This window comes from Crinia signifera, chromosome 2 (assembly GCF_055691185.1).
Source record: "Crinia signifera chromosome 2, ASM5569118v1, whole genome shotgun sequence".
Lineage (NCBI taxonomy): Eukaryota > Metazoa > Chordata > Amphibia > Anura > Myobatrachidae > Crinia > Crinia signifera.
The window spans coordinates 334415178-334433577 of NC_139218.1; the positions used below are offsets into that span (position 1 = coordinate 334415178).

An 18400-nucleotide genomic window follows, 5' to 3' on the forward strand; every position below is an offset into this window, starting at 1 on the left:
TTTTCTAAGGAACACAGTAGATTTTACTAGAGAAATGTGACTAAAAATTGATTCCCCCAATTCTTTTGTTTTCATAAATATCCTATATGTGGCCCTAGTGTGCACGTTGACCAAACCACAGGCTTCATAATAGAAGGAGCACCTACTTGATTTTGGAGCCTCCTTTTTATGAGATTATTTTTTAGGCACCATGTAGGTTTCTAGGCACCATAAGATGCTAAAAGTTAGGAACCTCCCCCACAAGTGACCCCATTTTGCAAACTACACCCTTCAGGGAATTCATCTAGGGGTATAGTGTACATTTCAAACCCCCAGGGGTTTCACCAATTTTGATACAACTGGGCTGTGAAAATGAAAAAAATTTAATTTTTCATTTTCACAGCTCAGTTGTATCAAAATTGGTGAAACCCCTGGGGGGTTTGAAATGTACACTATACCCCTAGATGAATTCCCTAAAGGGTGTAGTTTGCAAAATGGGGTCACTTGTGGGGGGGTTCCACTGTATGGGTGCTTCAGGGGTCATTCAACCAGAATCTGTGCTGCAAAATCCAAATATCACTCCTTCCCTTCTGAGTCCTGCCATGCACCCAACTGGTATTTTTTGGTCACATGTGAGGCATTGCCATACTCGGGAGAAATTGGGGCACAGATTTTGGGGTGCTTTGTCTCCTTCATTCCTTGTGAAAATGAAACATTTTGAGCCAGATCTGCATTTTTGTGTAAAAAAATGTAATTTTTTACACAAAAATGCAGTTCTGGCTCAAAAATTCATTTGAACAGCCAATCACAGCGATCGCCGACCGGGGGGGGGCATCCCTGCCCCCCCTGGGCAGCGAGGGGGGATGTCTGCTGTCAGGGACAGCAGACATTTCCAAACTGTCACCGCGTCTATAGTCTATGCAGTGGAAGAGGGGTATTAGTTAAAGCACAGCAGTTACTCCAGGTAAATATATCACTCTGAGATACTTTATATTAATGTCTATATCACAGATTTACTTAGCAATGTACATGAATATTGTTAATGTGCTACTTGTAAAACCTGTATAAAATGCAATTTCTACATTTTTATCATCATAATCCTTCATACTTAAGGTTTTATGCACATTACTGTCAATTTAAACATGTGTTTGGTAACATAAGCTAAGGGGTTTTTACTCTCTCGCTTTCTTTCTGTCTCTCTTTTTCTCTTATTTAGCTGTACTAGATGACACATTCTACACTACCTGTGGATTTCACAAGTATTAATACTCATCAAAATACAATGAGTGTATTATGTGAAAGTTCCTTTAGTACAATGTACAGGAAAGCATTCTGCAGGAAAAACTTTGAAATGTGTTAATAGTCAGCAAGGACAAAAGTACAAGATTTTGTCCATGCTGTAACATTACTAACGACTGCCTAGGTCCTTAATGGCTAACATTGACACTCCGGCTGTTGTCGAACTACACATCCCAGCATGCTCTGCATCAGATTTAGCATGGCCAAATAGCAAAACTGAAGCAGAGCATGATGGGATGTGTGGTTCAACAACAGCTGGAGTGTTAAGGTTAGCCGTCAAGGGCTTAGGTGTACTGTATGCACCAGACTAGGGGCCTTATTCTGGTTGGTGCGGCCGGGCCGTACGCGTACGTTCCGGGGTTTTTCTTGATCTGCGCATGCGTACATTCGCTAATGTGCAGGCGCGAACACTCCACAACGCTTACGGACGGGTCTCTCCGTGCGAAAAAACCTGTACGCGAGTGTACGGGCATTGGGGGCGGCATAGGGGCGTGATGAGGGGAGCGGCCGAAATAATGAGGGAAAATGGGCGTAAACATGGGCGTACACGGGGGTGTGCACCAAAAATGAGCGGTGCTACTACCGCACGATCGCCTAAAGCACCGTTCATTTCGGACACCAAACAGGCGGCCGCCAACCGCCATCTCAAACCACCCCTACAGATACCGCATGCCAGCGTGCGCCTGGGTTTGCTAATTTACGCTGATTACTACTCAACCACATACACCTGAATGTAATAAGCAATGCTGCAGTCTATTAAGTCCAAACCATGATTTCACTACCTGCAAGCCACACACAGCACTCTAACACATTGGAAGCTTATCTTTCTATACTTCTCTACATTTAAAGGTTTGTTTAATTTAAGGTAAGAATCTTTTTAAGACCTGCTTATATATGCTAAGGTAGGTATTTGTTAAACAGTTAGACACATTCACTACGTGCTTTCATAGACTTTACACAGTAGCACACTCAATCTACACAAGTCGACATGTGTCAACGTGTTCACTCTAATACAAACATAGGTTTTGTATTTATGATACAATAACATAAACCACATCTAACACCTACAAAGGATGTTTCAGCAATGTTTTAAGCCCATGCCCACTATTTTGCACATTAATTCATTCAATCAATTAATTAATTAATTTTCATAATTATCGTTGAAAGGCAAGATTTGCAGGTCCATATATGTGAAGGGTATGCCAGCGTACACGGACGTACGCTCACTCTCACGAGCGGTGACATAAGCTGAGTTTTCTATTGAAAACAATAGGGACCCGTCCGTGCAAGCTGGCGTACGCTCAGATAGCCGCAAGAAGTCGGTGGGAAGACGGACGAGAGACGTCCGTAAACGGTGGCGTACGCTCAATTGTACGCCAGTTGTCGGAGTGTAAGGGCTGGTCCGTCCGTGTACGTTGGCGTACGCTCATTTGTACGCCACTCCCCTTCGACGGTGTTTCTGCCCGTACGTATGCGGCTGATTTGTGGGTGGACTTAACCCCAACGGCCGCGTACGGATAGCGTACGTTAATAGCGAACGTACGCACGTTTGGCCGCTACGATCAGAATAACCTCCTTGGTGTGCTGTTATATGTACTGCATGCACTGGTCTAGGTGTACTGTATGCACCAGCCTAGGAGTACTCTATGCACAAGCCTAGGTGTAATCTATTCCCACACCTAGGTGTAAACAAGTCTAGGTATATTAGTGTTTCTGCTAGGCTGTTTTAGCAACCTGCCCGATTTTTAAAGGGCAAAATGCACCCTGCCCCTCTAGCAGCACCCTGCTCGAACAGCCTGCTGCCTCTCCTGGTGCGCATGGGGAAGCCCAGCGCCCCTGTAGATGGCCGGCGCTTCCCCAGCAGTTACATTTGGCCAGGCCTATTCTGCCCCCCAATGATGATGTTAGCGGCCTGACCCACCCCTTTTAGTGATGTGGTGGGCTGGGCCTGCCCAGGGGTGGGTCAGGCACCTGCCTAGGTATACGTCGCGGCCCGGGCCCGCCCCTTTTGATGACATTGGCGGCCCGGTCCGCCCCTTTCATTCTGCCCCCGCCCTGCCCTGTCTAGTTCCTAAAAGGAACACTATATATTCTATGCACCAGTCTATGTGTGCTGTATGCACCTGCCTAGGTATACTCCAGCGGTTCTCAAAATGTGGGTCCTGACCCCAAAGTGTGTCCCGACCTTCTCAGCATGGGGTCGTAACTCCATATTGTGACCATCAGACTGATGACTTTTCTAATCTCAGTCAGTGATTCAAGGAGTCTGAAATAACTGTTGAATTGTCTGTTTTTAGACTCCTCCCATCATTTTGTGCCTCCACAATGCTGGCATGTACAGTATGTGCTGTCTGCTGACTACACATGTGACGTGATGTGATGACCTTCTGCAGTAACTTGCTGGGGTCCTGTCTTTATTTTTATTGTCTGATGGGGTCCCAGAGCAAAATAGTTTAAGGACCCCTGATATACTCTATCCACCAGCCTAGGTGTTCTATATACACCAGCCTAGGTGTTCTATATACACCAGCCTAGGTGTTCTATATGCACCAGTGTAGGTGTACTGTATGTACCAGTCTAGGTGTTCTATATGCATCAGTCTAGGTGTTCTATATGCATCAGTCTAGGTGTACTGTATGCACCAGTCTAGGTGTACTGTATGTACCAGTCTAGGTGTACTGTATGTACCAGTCTAGGTGTACTGTATGCACCAGTCTAGGTGTACTGTATGTACCAGTCTAGGTGTACTGTATGTACCAGTCTAGGTGTTCTATATACACCAGCCTAGGTGTTCTATATGCACCAGTGTAGGTGTACTGTATGTACCAGTCTAGGTGTTCTATATGCATCAGTCTAGGTGTTCTATATGCATCAGTCTAGGTGTACTGTATGCACCAGTCTAGGTGTACTGTATGTACCAGTCTAGGTGTACTGTATGTACCAGTCTAGGTGTACTGTATGTACCAGTCTAGGTGTACTGTATGCACCAGTCTAGGTGTACTGTATGTACCAGTCTAGGGCCTTTATTCTGATCGGTGCGGATATTCCCGAATTCTTACGGTGCGGTCCGCACGCCACGCTGTGCTGCCGCGTGCGGCCATCGTCCGTAGAAACGCCCACGTGTCCTCCGCATTCGGACGGACTCACTCTTTAAGAACAGGGCGTGTTTACGGACGACATACAAACCATGCGTGTGCGGGGGAAACACTCCGATTCTGCACGGTATTACAGAGTATGCACGGGAATCCCGCATCCAAACGGATGGCAAGCGGTGCTTCCGCACGGAAGCGGTGTATTTACGCAAAACTACTCACTATTATGTCTATTCTGCAATACATCACATGACCCACTTATTCAATTACCTATCCTCATAAAAAAATGTTTATTTGGAATTGGAATCAATTAGATGCCAATATATCCTTACAAGCATGCCTAACACATGCATTGCACACATTAACCCTTCCAGCAATTGAAGTGCAATGGTTTCAATTAAAGCACTGACAAGCGTCCTATTAGTGAGTAATGAGTAAAGGAGTCGATTGTATTGGGTTCAGGTGTTAATGCTTGTAGTCATTAGGCGTTCCGTTCGCCTACCGCAAGACCGAGTGGTTTCCGCAAAGCAATACTTGACTTATGGACACCGCACATTTCTATCGGTTTTGGTCGCGTGCATTCGGAGTGCTATCCGAATGCACGCCCCCCAACATAAGTGTACTCCCCCGTGTCCGCCCATGTTTCCTCCCAGTTTTTCCCACTTTGAAACTACGCCCATGTCTCATTCCGCATGACGCCCATAATACGCCCATATTTCCAGACTGATTGCGGTGCACAGTTTTGTACGGGATTTGCCCGAACAGGTACGGAGTCAATGCGTGGCACATGCGCATTGCGTTCTCCACGCATGCGCAGACGCCGTAAAGACGCTATCCGAAAGTATGCGGAAAAGTACGCATCAATCAGAATAAGGGCCTAGGTGTACTGTATGTACCAGTCTAGGTGTTCTATATACACCAGCCTAGGTGTTCTATATGCACCAGTGTAGGTGTACTGTATGTACCAGTCTAGGTGTACTCTTTCCACTATCCTAGGTGTTCTACATGCACCAGTCTAGGTGTACTATATGCACACATTGCCCTTAATGTCAGTAGTAAGACAAGACCATGTATTTAATGGATAGAGAGAGATAATAACATCAGTAGTACTGGAATCACATCAGCAGGCATTTACACTATATACTGTATAACACATAGAGGGACCAGTAAAGCAAGAAGAAGCTGAAGGAACGCAGGGCAGCATGCGGTACTAGCGCCCATTGTCCATCACTGCTGTATATAATTATGTTATCCTGCTGAGTCATTTTCATTTGCAGGCTCTGCAGTTTCTGTAAGCTTTTGTATAAAGCAACAAGTCTACGAGAGCCTAAAGTATAAATGCCTTGAGTGTAATACGTAAAGAAATCTTGTAATGCAAAGTTTATAGCTTTCAAAATAATTTCAATTAACATTTGTATCCTGCAGTCATAAACATACTGTAAGATGAAAAAGTTCATGCAAATATAGGAATGAAGGGGGAAATTTACTAAAGAAAATTTGTAAAAAAATTGGTGTATTTGTATCCAGAAATACACTCATTTTTGACATTTACTATCCCGAAAATACGGCAATTCGTAGTCGTATTGATGTGCTAGCAATACGAATACGAATTGCCATATTTTCGGGATAGTAAATGTCAAAACTAAGTGTATTTCTGGATACAAATACACCTATTTTTTACAAATTTCCTTTAGTAAATTTCCCCCGGAGTAACAACTTAACCAGCGCAGAGTTCCTTCTTTTGTGCACTTCTCTATTCAAGGATGGAATGGTATCCAGCAATTAGCCGGGCGGTACCCACAATGAAAGGTATTATTTATAGTAAGGTGTGGTTTTATTAACAATCAAAATAGTAAAACATCCAAACAACTTGATAAAAATGGATCAGGTGATCTGACAAGATAAACGCAGGAAACCCCAAAGGGGAAGCAATTACAAGCAGTTGTGGAACTGACAAAAGCAACCTGGCACTGTGTATCCTTATTCTCCTTTTCATGCTGAATACTTCAAATAAATTATAAAACACACTATAAAAACTCAGATAAAATGATTAATAAAATGCACAAAATACATAAGATATATCTACATTTATACATACGTATATCCCTGATCTTGCAGACAGTGATAAAGTGACAGATCAGACACCAACATATATTTTCCACTATTTCAAAATCTATATTGAGCCCATTGGGCTGAAGGGTCCCCAATTCAAAAACATTTTTCCTTTCACCTTTAGATAAATGATTAGGGAGATCCCTCCTCCCTCCGCCCTTGTGATGATTTTTAAAGTGTTCTAAAAGTGCATGTGTAGTAATTCTCTTTTGTATATTCCAAACGTGTTCGCTGATCCTTACTTTTAGGGCTCTGGATGTACGGCCAATATAGAATAACCCAGAGGTGCATTCCATCGGATACACCATTTGAAAAAGCTGGGAACCCTCCCAGTGAAACGCGACACCTCCTCCTCTGGAAAATCTCTGTGGATTATAAATTAAGAAATCCTGAACCAGGACTGTACTTCCATCACCAAGGAGCACTGTACCCCAAGCAGGATAAAGAGCCATCGGCCCCACATTCCAAAGGGTATACATCATCCCTGCAATTCAGCGCAGGACTGTTTTTCCCACAAATCGTGAGTGGTATAAGTAAAAACTGCCGGTATTCATTGGTATCAGTACAGTTCCATCTCTAGGACATCTTTCCATCTCTCCACAGAGAGGAAAACGTGAGGTGTCTCCCCCCTATCATACCTAATCAAAGCTATCATTTGAATATTTTTATTCAATCATTTATCTTTGTGAATGTTTTTAGAATTATTTTACATTCACTATGTATTAAATTTGTTAACAAGCCAATTGTGTGTTGTAGCATTGATCTATAATCTAAGCGCAGAAATCTCCACTTTTTCCATTGTGCATCGCATACACCACACTAGTAATATTACAAGCCATGAAATCACGGATTTTGACTTTAATCCCATTAACCGCTAACTCTGTAATCTTAGTAGAGTCTCCCTTAATATTTTTACACGCAAGGCAAAAATCTATAAAAAAAGTTGTGATTTGTGTCCATGTTACAGTTTCTGGGGGGTATTGCACTGTGTACTAAGCTTGTCTTAAGGCTAGGCACCTTTCTATAGATACATTTGGGTTTTAAGCCCTTGAGTGGTGGGTTTTCCTGGGGCAGGACAAACATACCAGGGCAGGACCTGCCCCAGAAATACTCACCACTGAAGGGCAATCGCTGCAGCCACTGATTTCTACAGCAGCCCCTGCTCCACTGTGGCTGCTGCAGAAGGCTTTGTCTGTTTGCAGGAGATCGGGGCCACTGGGGAGGTGTTCGGGCACTCGCATATTGAAGAGCCTGAACACGCCCGATTGCTCCTGAGTGGCTCCGAACCTCTGCGGGAGACAGGGGAGTGATCTGCAGATGCGGAAGGCTGCGATGGGGAGTGATCGGCGGTGGGAAGTGCCAGGCAGCAGAGGTGGAAAGTGCCTGGCATACAGCAATAGGGGGGAAGTTTCTGCTAGAAGGTGATGGACCACTGGAGGCACCACTGGCGCACACATATATATCATGGCATGCCCGGAAATTATCTGGGACACCCGCTTGGGGGGCACAGCTGAGTTCGCAAACCAACAAAGCAGTTAATGGTAAATTAGGACTTATAACCGGTTCCTTGCATAATATATACAAGAGATTCCTAAGAGATCTATCTATAACTTTATGTTGGCTACTATAAGTTGTAATGAATGACCATTTATAAACCAACTTTTGGCGTGGTTGTTGTTTTATAAAACCAACAGATTGTGGTACCTATCTAAAAGCTGACAGTTGCCATCACCCAAACTGTCTCAACTCGATACCAGTAAGCCAGTTCAGAAGGGTGAAACACAACTGTTCTGACAAAACTACATTTTTGGAACAGGCAGAATCTGTGAAAAATAAGTTTATAGCATCAGGGTAAACTGCTAATAAAGCTGAAGAAACATTACAAGTAGTAAATAACTTACCCAGAAATTAGCTATTAGAAAATAAAGCAACTACAACCACTCTAAAAGTTGGTCATACTGTAAGTGTTTAAGTGATCATTTATTACCACTTATAGTAGCCAACATATAATTATTAAAAGATCTTTCAAGAATCACTGGGATATATTATGGAAGGACCTGGTTATAGGTTTTTATTTACCATAAACACGCAAACGTATCTATAGAAAGGTGCCTAGCCTGAGATGAGCTTTATCCACAGTGCTATACCCTCAGAAACTCTAATACTTTATGATATACGTATATAAATGTGACATATCTTATGTAGTTTAATTTTATCTGAGTTATTCAGAATAAAAGGAGAATAGGAATCCCTCCACACAGCGCCCGGTTGCCATACTAACAAGCAACCACTGTTGATAAGCACCTTGCATGCTGGGAACTGTAGTAAAAAAAAACTCCAAAAAACGGAAGTGACACGACTACAGAAGCCTGATATCTACAACCTCCATCTAATGAGATTATTTGCGGATTCCAGAACCGGAAGTGATGCTTCAGCATCACTAGGAATCATGTGACTTGTAGTTTCCGTATGCTTAGGGATTTATTATGTGCCCTTCATCACAGGACTACTTAGGAGAGGTATATTAAGGCTCTGAGGGAGGGTATGGAAAATATTGACTTGCCTTGAAATAGCGTATAGAGGTCAAAACGCGTTGGTTGTAACAGAGGACACAGCACCAGACTGGTGGCAGGACCAGATGGGAAGTGTAAGGGCGGAGCATTGGCACCAGGGTCTAACCCAGTATTTACACTGGAACCACAAGCCTTTCAGAACTGTCATTCTTTGTCAATTCCACAAATGCTTGAAATCGCTTCCCCTCTGGGGTTTTCTGAGTTTATCCTGTCAGATCATCTGATCCATTTTTTTTGTATATTCAGTTTAATTGAACAAATGATTTAAAAAAAAAAATACAATGTATAGAAAATGTACAACATAGCTTGTTAAAGCAAAAAAAATGAAACAAAGCAATCCAACATTGAACATCAAAAAGAAGAAAGAAAGAAATTGGGATAAGGAAAAAAGAGGGTGGGAAGTTTCATGACCAATCGCAGAAGGAGCAAATGATCTAAATTCCAAAAAAAAGCATTTAAAGTAGTCATGGATTAGTTTTAACCAATGGTGATATGTTCTTTGTAAATAGGTGTCGATTTAAAATCAAGCCATGGAAACCAGATAGATTTTTTTTTTTATCTATGGGAGATAATAGGACATCTTCCATTGTCATATAATAATCAATTCTGGAGAACCAAAGCTTACAAGTGGGTGTAGAGTGGATATGACGAAGCATGTGGCACTGGTAAAATGTCATATTAAGGAATTTTTTTAAACCTAGATAAAGAGACACTAGCATAGTTCAGCAACCAAAAAGCAGTCAAGAGCGTGCATTGAGGATTTTTTGGGATACAGTGATAACAGTAGTCCAGTAAGTTTTAATAAGGGCACAGTCCCACCAGACATGGAGAAAAGTACCCATATTACAGGTGCGTCTCCAAGATTTAAAAGAAATTGAGGGGTACATCACATGCAGGAGAGAAGGGTGTCTATACCATCTCATAATTATTTTCTATTGAGTTTCCTTTATTTGCGTGCAAATTGAACTTTTGTAAGCTTTAAAAAAATGTTGTTGTTTTTTTTACAATATTAAGCCAAGGTATTTTTCCCAAGCTTCGGTGTATGAGGGAAGATTTTGTGAATAAGGGGTTGGAAACAACTTATATAAGGTAGAAACTATGTGGGAAGGAGCAATGCATAGTCTCTCAAAGGATGTCAATGCTTTAGCTGCTAAGCACCCGAATATATAAAGTGGCGGACCTGTAAATACTTCCAAAAATCTGTTAGGTATGTCCCATTTATTTTGGAAGGCTGAGAATTGTAGTGTATAATTAATTGTCCAATTCTAAAAAGGCCTTCATTTGTCCAGATGGAGTGGGAAAGGGTTTTACCTGGCAAAAAGTGAGGATTTCACAGAAAGATAGTTAAAGGGCCCACGTCCAAAGAAATATCAGGTTTGCTAAGTAAAAAATTTGCAGACTGTTAGTGTAGGGGAGATAGTTGGGTGAAATGGTTGGGGTCTAACTAAGGAAGGTAGCCACGGGAAAATTTTGGTATACTGTTTCATATAAAAACCCTCAAGAGTCACCCACTGCTTAACGATTCTCCTTCTAGTCCAATCCAATATCCTATTTAAGATAATTGCATGATAATAATTTGTAATGTCTAGCAGCTGGAAACTGCCATTGCGGATTGACCAGGTTAGGGTGGATTGCTTAATCAAGGGCCTCCTACGGAGCCCCAGAAATTGCTGGACAAAGAGTCAAATGGAACGAAACCAGGAGCCTGGGACTAGAATTGGTAGAGTCTGAAGAAAGTAAAGTAATATAGGCAAGGTGTCCTTCTTAACCCCAGCCATGTAAATTGTTTATCTGCTATAATCTGCACGTAAAGTCGTAAGGATAGGGAGATAATTAAAAAAGAATAAACAAGGGAAATCACCTGGTATCTTCACTCCCAGATATGTTATGTGGGAGGATTGCCAAGCAAAGGGGAAAGAGCATTTAAACCTTCAACCATTGAAGAAGGTGCCGAACCATTGAGGGCGCAAGATTTAGTCATATCCATTTAGAAGTTTGAAAGCTTACCAAAAACCTCTAGTTTGTGTACTAAAGGAGAAAGGAAGGAATCAGGGTGGGTGACTATTGCTAATAACAAATTGTCAGCAAACATGGCCAATTTATAATCAATATAGTCAATAGTTAGTATATTATCGTTAGCTCGAATAGCTCTTGCTAATGCTTTGATACAGAGGCCAAATTTTAGCGGGGATAGGGGGCAACCCTGCCTCATACCATTACTGATAGAAAATGGTTCTGAAAGATTACCGTTAATCTTGACTCTAACGATGGGAGAATCATATAAAGCGAGAATCTTATTAAGTAGATGGGGGCCTAAACTATATGCTCAAGTACAGCCTTCATAAATCCCCAGTTCACCCTATCAAACGCCTTCTCAACATCAGTGGAAAGCAAAATAGTAGGGATTGAGTTACTGGAAGCTAGATTAATTAGATTTAAAACTTTGGTGGTATTATCTTTAGCTTTGCAACCTGGGACAAAGCCAACTTGATCCTTATGTATTAGTAGAGGGAGAAATGTATTTAATCTATTGGCTATTATTTTAACAAATAATTTAGAAGTGAGATGGGTCGGTAGCTAGAGCACACTGAGAGGTCTTTACCTGGCTTGGGGATAATGGAGATGTGTGCTTTAAAGGATTGTTTCGAAAAATGGGTGTGAACGGAAATGGAGTTGAAAGCCTGGAGAAGTTTAGGGGCTAGTGTCTACAGCGTCAGCCAATCGCTTGAGGCCGCAGCTGCACCTGGAAGACTAGGCCACGACCTGTAGGGATCTCCCAGCACGGCTCCCAGCCCCACAAGTGGTCCCTCTCAGCGCCATGTGCGTCCTGGCAGCAGGGGGAAGAAGCGGGGTACCCAGCAGGCGGCTGGCGATGTTTGGAGGGAGAGATAAATACAGGTCAGGAGCTCTCAAGAGCAGCGTCTTCTCCATTAGCCCACTAGGCCACAACCCCACCTGATCCATTTTTATCAACTGTTGATTGGATGTTTTACTATTTTGATTGTTAATCAAATTGTATGTCTCTATATATAATTTCGGTACTTATGTAGTATCTGGGCTGCCGATTTCTAAATCGGGTACATCGCATCGCATCGCATGCGACCATCGGATGCGATGCGATGCGATGCGATGACCCGATTTTTCCATAGGAATCAATGTTAAAATGGACTGAGTCCATTTTAACATGGAATTCAATGGGAAAAAGGGGTCCTTTTCATACCCCTACTATCCAAGTGGGCATGGAGTTGGATATAAACCTGTGGCGAGCGTAGCGAGCCACCGAGCCCGAAGCGTGGCGAGCGTAGCGAGCCCCGCGAGGGGACACAGAATACCGTCCCCTCGCGGGGCTCGCTTCGCTCGCCACGCTTCGGGCTCGGTGGCTCGCTGCGCTCGCCACAGGTTTATATCCAACTCCATGCCCACTTGGATAGTAGGGGTATGAAAAGGACCCCTTTTTCCCATTGAATTCCATGTTAAAATGGACTCAGTCCATTTTAACATTGATTCCTATGGAAAAATCGGGTCATCGCATCCGATGGTCGCATGCGATGCGATGCGATGCGATATCGCATCGCATCGCATCTGATTGTATGCCTTAACTTAAGGCATACAATCAAAAAATCGGCAGCCCAGATACTACATAAGTACCATAATTTCTTTCATTGTGAGTACCCCCTGGCCAATTGCTGGATACCATTCCATCTTCGAATTGAAGAGTGCACAAAAGAAGGAACTCTGCTGTGGTTAAGTTGTTACCATTTCTATGTTTGCATGATCTGTTTGGTGAAGGGAGAAGAAACGCTCACTGGTTTCTGACTGACCTGGCAGCTGAGTGTACGCACCATTGATATTTCCGGTATTTTTGTTGAAAAAGATGTCTGTAATGAATTTGGAATTAAGTTACCTTTGTAAAAGACACAGCCTTACTAAATGTTTTACCTGTTGAGACATACAATACAAAAATATATATGTCTGGTACCTGTATATCAATATAGTCTCCTTAATTTACCTTTTATGTGTTTTAATGAGGATCCAAGACCGATGCCTGCTTACAGTAGGTTACATATCTGTTATTAATGAGGGTGTGAAAATACTATGTACCAGCAGGTACATTCAATTCACCAGGAAGGAAGGCAAGCCTCCCACATTCCCCTGGAACACCTCCGCTGTTTAAATATTTGGGGAGGGGGCTTCTCCCGGAGAGGAGACATAAAGAATACCCGATTCCTTGGACCCTCTGCCATTCTGGGAGGGTAGACAACTCTGAATTAAATCAAGACGTTAGGAATGTTGTAGCCAATTAACACATTAGCCAATACCTTGGGTGTATATAGCACTTTTCCATCCATGGGTATGGTTCGTAGGATCGACTCAATGAAAGTTGACATACATTAGGTCGACCAATAAATGTTGGCAGGGCTTAGGTCAATGCCGAAGATATGTCAACATGGCTAAGGTCAGAAGGTCAACACAAGCATCTTTTGGGAAGGTCGACAGTCAAAAGATCAACATGAGTTTTTAAAGGCTTTTTGTCCCGAATGTCGCCCTGGACACCATCTAAGTGTACAGTGTCCCCTCACATGCCTTGCTACACTCACCATGCTTTGGGCATGGTGCGCTCAGCACACTATTATTTTCTCCCACCACACCATAGAGGATGGTAGGGTAGGAAATACCGCCTGTGGGCACAAGTGGGCTAAAAAAAAACCATGAAAAATCCATGTCGACCTTTTGACTGTCGACCTTAGCCATTAGGTTGTAATGCTTGTGTCAACCTCCCGACCCTGTCGACCCTAGCCATATCGACCTATTTCATTGGTCAACCTAAGGTATGTCGACCTTCATAGGTTGGACCTAGTGACCATATTCCCCACCCATCATTCAGAGCACTAACCCCTTTAAATCTGTAAAGACATTTTCCTTTCAAAAGTGATTGCATGTGGAACAATCCATAGCAGCATAGTGATGTGACAATACAGGAAAAACATTGCTTTAGGGTTCATTAATGCTAAACCATCCAAAATTACCCCAAGTGTTCTATATAAGAACATTTCTATTAAGAAAAGGCATTATATAGTTGACAATACAATGAAGGCATTGTAAATACATTAAAAATACCAAAACACATTTCCCAGGTCTCATTTCAGGCAATTTTAAAGCAAATAAACATAGATATTAAAGCGTATAGAACTGTAAAAGCAGACACATAGCATAATTCACTTTCTGATTAAAATATATAGAATATACGAAATAGAAGAATTGCAAAAATCCTTAAAATGTTTCACTAAGATCAATCTAAAAGAGAAAGGAGAGCAATCAAGTCTTACAACACATAGGTCAGTGATTGCCGACATATTACCATTGCACTGACCTTGCTGGCCCTTAATGTCATATTTTTATATTTTAAAATATAAAGTACAGTATACTTATATTGAAAAGGTACAATGACTCTCCATTTTTAGCCGGTTTCAGACCTGACCACTTATGTGGGAATTTGCAGTACACAAAATTGAGAGAGAATTGCGAATGGATCACTGACCGGCATCCACTCGTAGATCCATACGCAATTCCCAAACCATTGAAATGATTTTACTGTCTGTGCAATTGTAAGTAAGTTTGAGGCTTCCATCAATCTGTGACTAAACTCAAAAACACTTGGGCACATCTGCGTTTTTCTAAAAAACCCAGAAAATAGCAGGTTACCACCCCTAAACGCCAGCTTCCTGTCAGTCGAACTGCGAGAGGATTACTATTAATACCTACATGCAATCTCTGTAGCAAATTCACCTTGCGCATAGGGGAAATAGCCACAGAAATTGCCTATGGATTGGAATTATCCGAACAGTCATTCGATAATCGCTCGATTTGCAAATTCTCTAATAAGCGGTCAGGTGTAAATCAGACCCTAATCTCAGTTTATTTTAATTGAACGAAGAACATAAATAGCTTCATTATACATATGATATAATAATGCTTAGTAACCAACTAAAGCTGGACATAAAGTACATTTTGATTGCTAAGAAAATAAGCCATTCTTTATCCTACATGAAAAAACTACATATCAACGCGGAAACTAGAATGAAGGATATAGGGAGAGACAACATCAAAAAACAATTTAACGCTGAAAAAAGTTACTCATACAGCTGAAGTAAAAATGTCAAGCAAACATCTAATCCACCACGTGTTAGAGTAGACACTAAAATATTATACAACTAGTGACTAGCAAAATTCAGATCGTTTTAATAAAAACAACACAAAAAATAATGTAAAATAAAGAGGACAAAATAATGTGAAAAGATAATTGCATTCATCTGTATCCAAAGCAGCTGAATCGCTGCCAAATAAGGTCCCGGTTGGCCTGCATCTAAAAACAATGAGAGGCCTAATGCAAAATCATGTCAAACGTAATATGGGTGCGGCCTGCCTAATTGTAAATGCAGCTGGCCTGAAAGTGGCCATGGGTTTTAAGCCAATTAAAATTAATAAAACAACTACAATAAAAACCTCATTTCAAAACAAGTATTGCAATTGCAAATCGAGCCCCATAAATCTGATGACCAGTATACTATATGGTTTCATAAAGAACTTCGGTACTTATGTATTATCTGGACTCCCATGTTAAATGCACCCCATTTTTTCATACCCCTACTATCCAACTACGCATGGAGTTGATTTTATATAGTGTGGCGAGCGCAGCGAGCCACTGTGCCCGAAGTGTTGTGAGCGCAGCGAGCCCCGCGAGGGGACGCGGTCTCATAAGAAAAACGGGAGTCCAGATATTACATAAGTACCAGAACTTCATTTTGATGTACAAAGCAGAGCCCATTCTCTTGACTAGTGTACAATATAGAGCTCAAGTGTATAACGAAGGCATTTTGTTAACCAAGCTACATTCTTGTGATTAATAAATACAGCTAAGCGCAGTGCAGTGGTGGATTTCCCACTAGGGATACCACTTGCTGGAGGCAGAACATCAAGGCCCCCCTGCTTCAGGGCCCCCGGTAGGCCCCTTTGCCTGAGTTGGTCATTACTTTTGAGCTGTAGTGCTCTCTCTGAGTCAGGAGAAAAATGCAGGAACAGATAGCAGCTGGGGAATCAACTGAGCATGCAACCCCATTAAAAGTAAGAAAACAGGGGGGTCAGGGTGGGTGCGTCCAGTAATATTGTACCAAGAGGCAGTTTCGCCAGTAAATATCCACCCCAGGTTTTGCCTGTTGTTATGGTTAATATAGAATATTAATCGTTATTTACAATGCAAAATGCCATCTGATGACCATTAGACAATGGTACATTGTAATATTACCACATTTAAACCGCCAAATCAAACCCAGGTCTGAGACCTGTTCAACCCTGGTCTTCACCAAGGTTGAAATGCCAGGTTATTTGACCCGGGAAATGGTGCTGATGCGTTTTCATCCCGCAGATCAACCCAGGTTAACACAGCAATAACTCGGGTTGATCTGCAGTCTGAAAGCGCCACAGCACCATTTACCTTGGTCACGACCAGGGTTGAACAGGGCTGAAACCCGGGTCAAAGTGCAGAGTGAACAGATAGCCTGGATCAAGTGACACGGTCCCGTTCACACTGTGGAAGAGGAACGCTTGGAAACATTATCAGCTCTAAGCGCTGTCCCCCCCCGATGATGCCCTGCAGCTCGGTCCTGCCCCCATGTGACATCAGCGATCCTGTAATAAGCCGGAACGCTGTGGGAGCTTTCAGACCACAAATGCCGGGTAGCTCCTGGGATGCGACCTGGAATTTCTGGTTTGAAAGGTGTATAACTAAAACTGAAGCAGATGTATTAAGCCTGGAGAAGAGATAAAGTGGAGATAAAGTGAAAGTAGATAAAGCACCAGCCAATGAACTGTGTTTGAAAATGACAGTTGGGAGATGATTGGCTGGTGCTTTATCGCCTTTCACTTTATCTCCAATTTATCTCCAGTTTATCTCTTCTCCAGGCTTAATACATCAGCCCCACTATAATACAGCTACTCAGCATTGCAGGCACAGATGTTGAACTTAACCACATGCATGACATCATAGCTCTTAGTTTAGCCCTCAGTGCATTGTTTGCCCAGAGGCTAAGTAGTAATAAGCACTCTGCAGGTATCAAGGCAACCACATACCATAGTAGCTCCTAAACTGACTGCAGTGACTTCTAGTGGCTACAAAGTGGACCTATTTTGTGATAGGGCAGATTAATACAGGTTTCTTTCTTTATTCAGAACAAAATATTAAACTGATAACGTACTTCCATCAGTACGTCTGGCATATACTTTTTTAAGTATGTTTTATGAAATATCTGGAAATTTCCCATTTAAAACCAGTATGTGAATACACAGATACATTATATGCAAACCATAGAAAATATCCAACGACAGCTCTAGTATCATCAATATAATATCTATAACAAACACCCCTTTAAACAATACTGTGCGTCGCAGGTAAAAATGAATATCCATAAAAACCGTGTGATTGCAATAAAACATCACATCTGCAAATCAAAACCTGTATGTGCTGCAACATCCTAACCGCATCTCAAGCACATGACCCTCACATTCCCGGGGATTATATCTCTCAGACTCACTTTCTGGTTTAAATAAAAAGGGTCTAAGTCTTCGATTGGCTGAGCGAGAATTTCCTTAGGAACATCGCCGTAGATAAACGGCACATTTTTGCCTGCTTCCAGGTCAGTGTTTGGTGCTGGTCTATTATCTTCATCGTCATCTCTGTGGCTACTGTCTGCCTTTGGTGGCTTTTTCTTCTTCTCTTCAGCTATGCGTTTTTCAATGGCAGCCAATGATTCCCGAGTAAATTTTTTGAAGCTATCAGGGCCAGGTGGTGCCATAAGCAGAGCTGCCATCTTTTCATCCTGCAGCAACTTCTTTATTTATATAGCACTCAAGACAGTCAAATTCTGCACAGGAGAAAAAAAAAAACAGAAAAAGAAGATAAATATTAAAATAGAATGCACAACATAACTAGGACACACACTTGAGGAATTTACTAAATCCCTACCAGGAGGCTAGTGGAGTGAAAAGCATGGCCCACATCTACTGTATATATGTAAACGGCTAACTACTCCTCACCTCTATGAGGTGAAGTACCAACAGTGACCACTAGAGGCCACTCAACAGACCAAAGTGAAAGCAATTTTTGCATGGCCATTGATCGGTTTGAAATGTGCTGGATATGAAGAGAGGGAGGTGTGAAGACTGAGGAGTGTATTCAATGATTTTTGTGAGCTGCCACAGCGAGGGGGAAACTGCGTGTGCGGTGGCTAAAACAGCAAGGTTTACAGCTGAGTGCAGCAGGCTTCCTGCATCAGCCACGTGCCTCGTAGG

At 42.3% G+C, this 18400-nt stretch overlaps 1 protein-coding gene across 8 annotated transcripts in view; it reads right to left on the reverse strand.

The window, feature by feature from the left end:
* Positions 1-18400, reverse strand: part of SCN8A (sodium voltage-gated channel alpha subunit 8) — a 192284-nt gene that overhangs the window by 134092 nt on the left and 39792 nt on the right. For all 8 annotated transcript variants that reach the window (XM_083169477.1, XM_083169473.1, XM_083169471.1 and 5 more), the window contains exon 2: positions 17644-17973. In XM_083169477.1, coding sequence (XP_083025603.1) covers positions 17644-17919 — 276 coding nt within the window. In that variant the 5' untranslated portion in view covers positions 17920-17973. The remainder of the gene's footprint in view (positions 1-17643; positions 17974-18400) is intronic.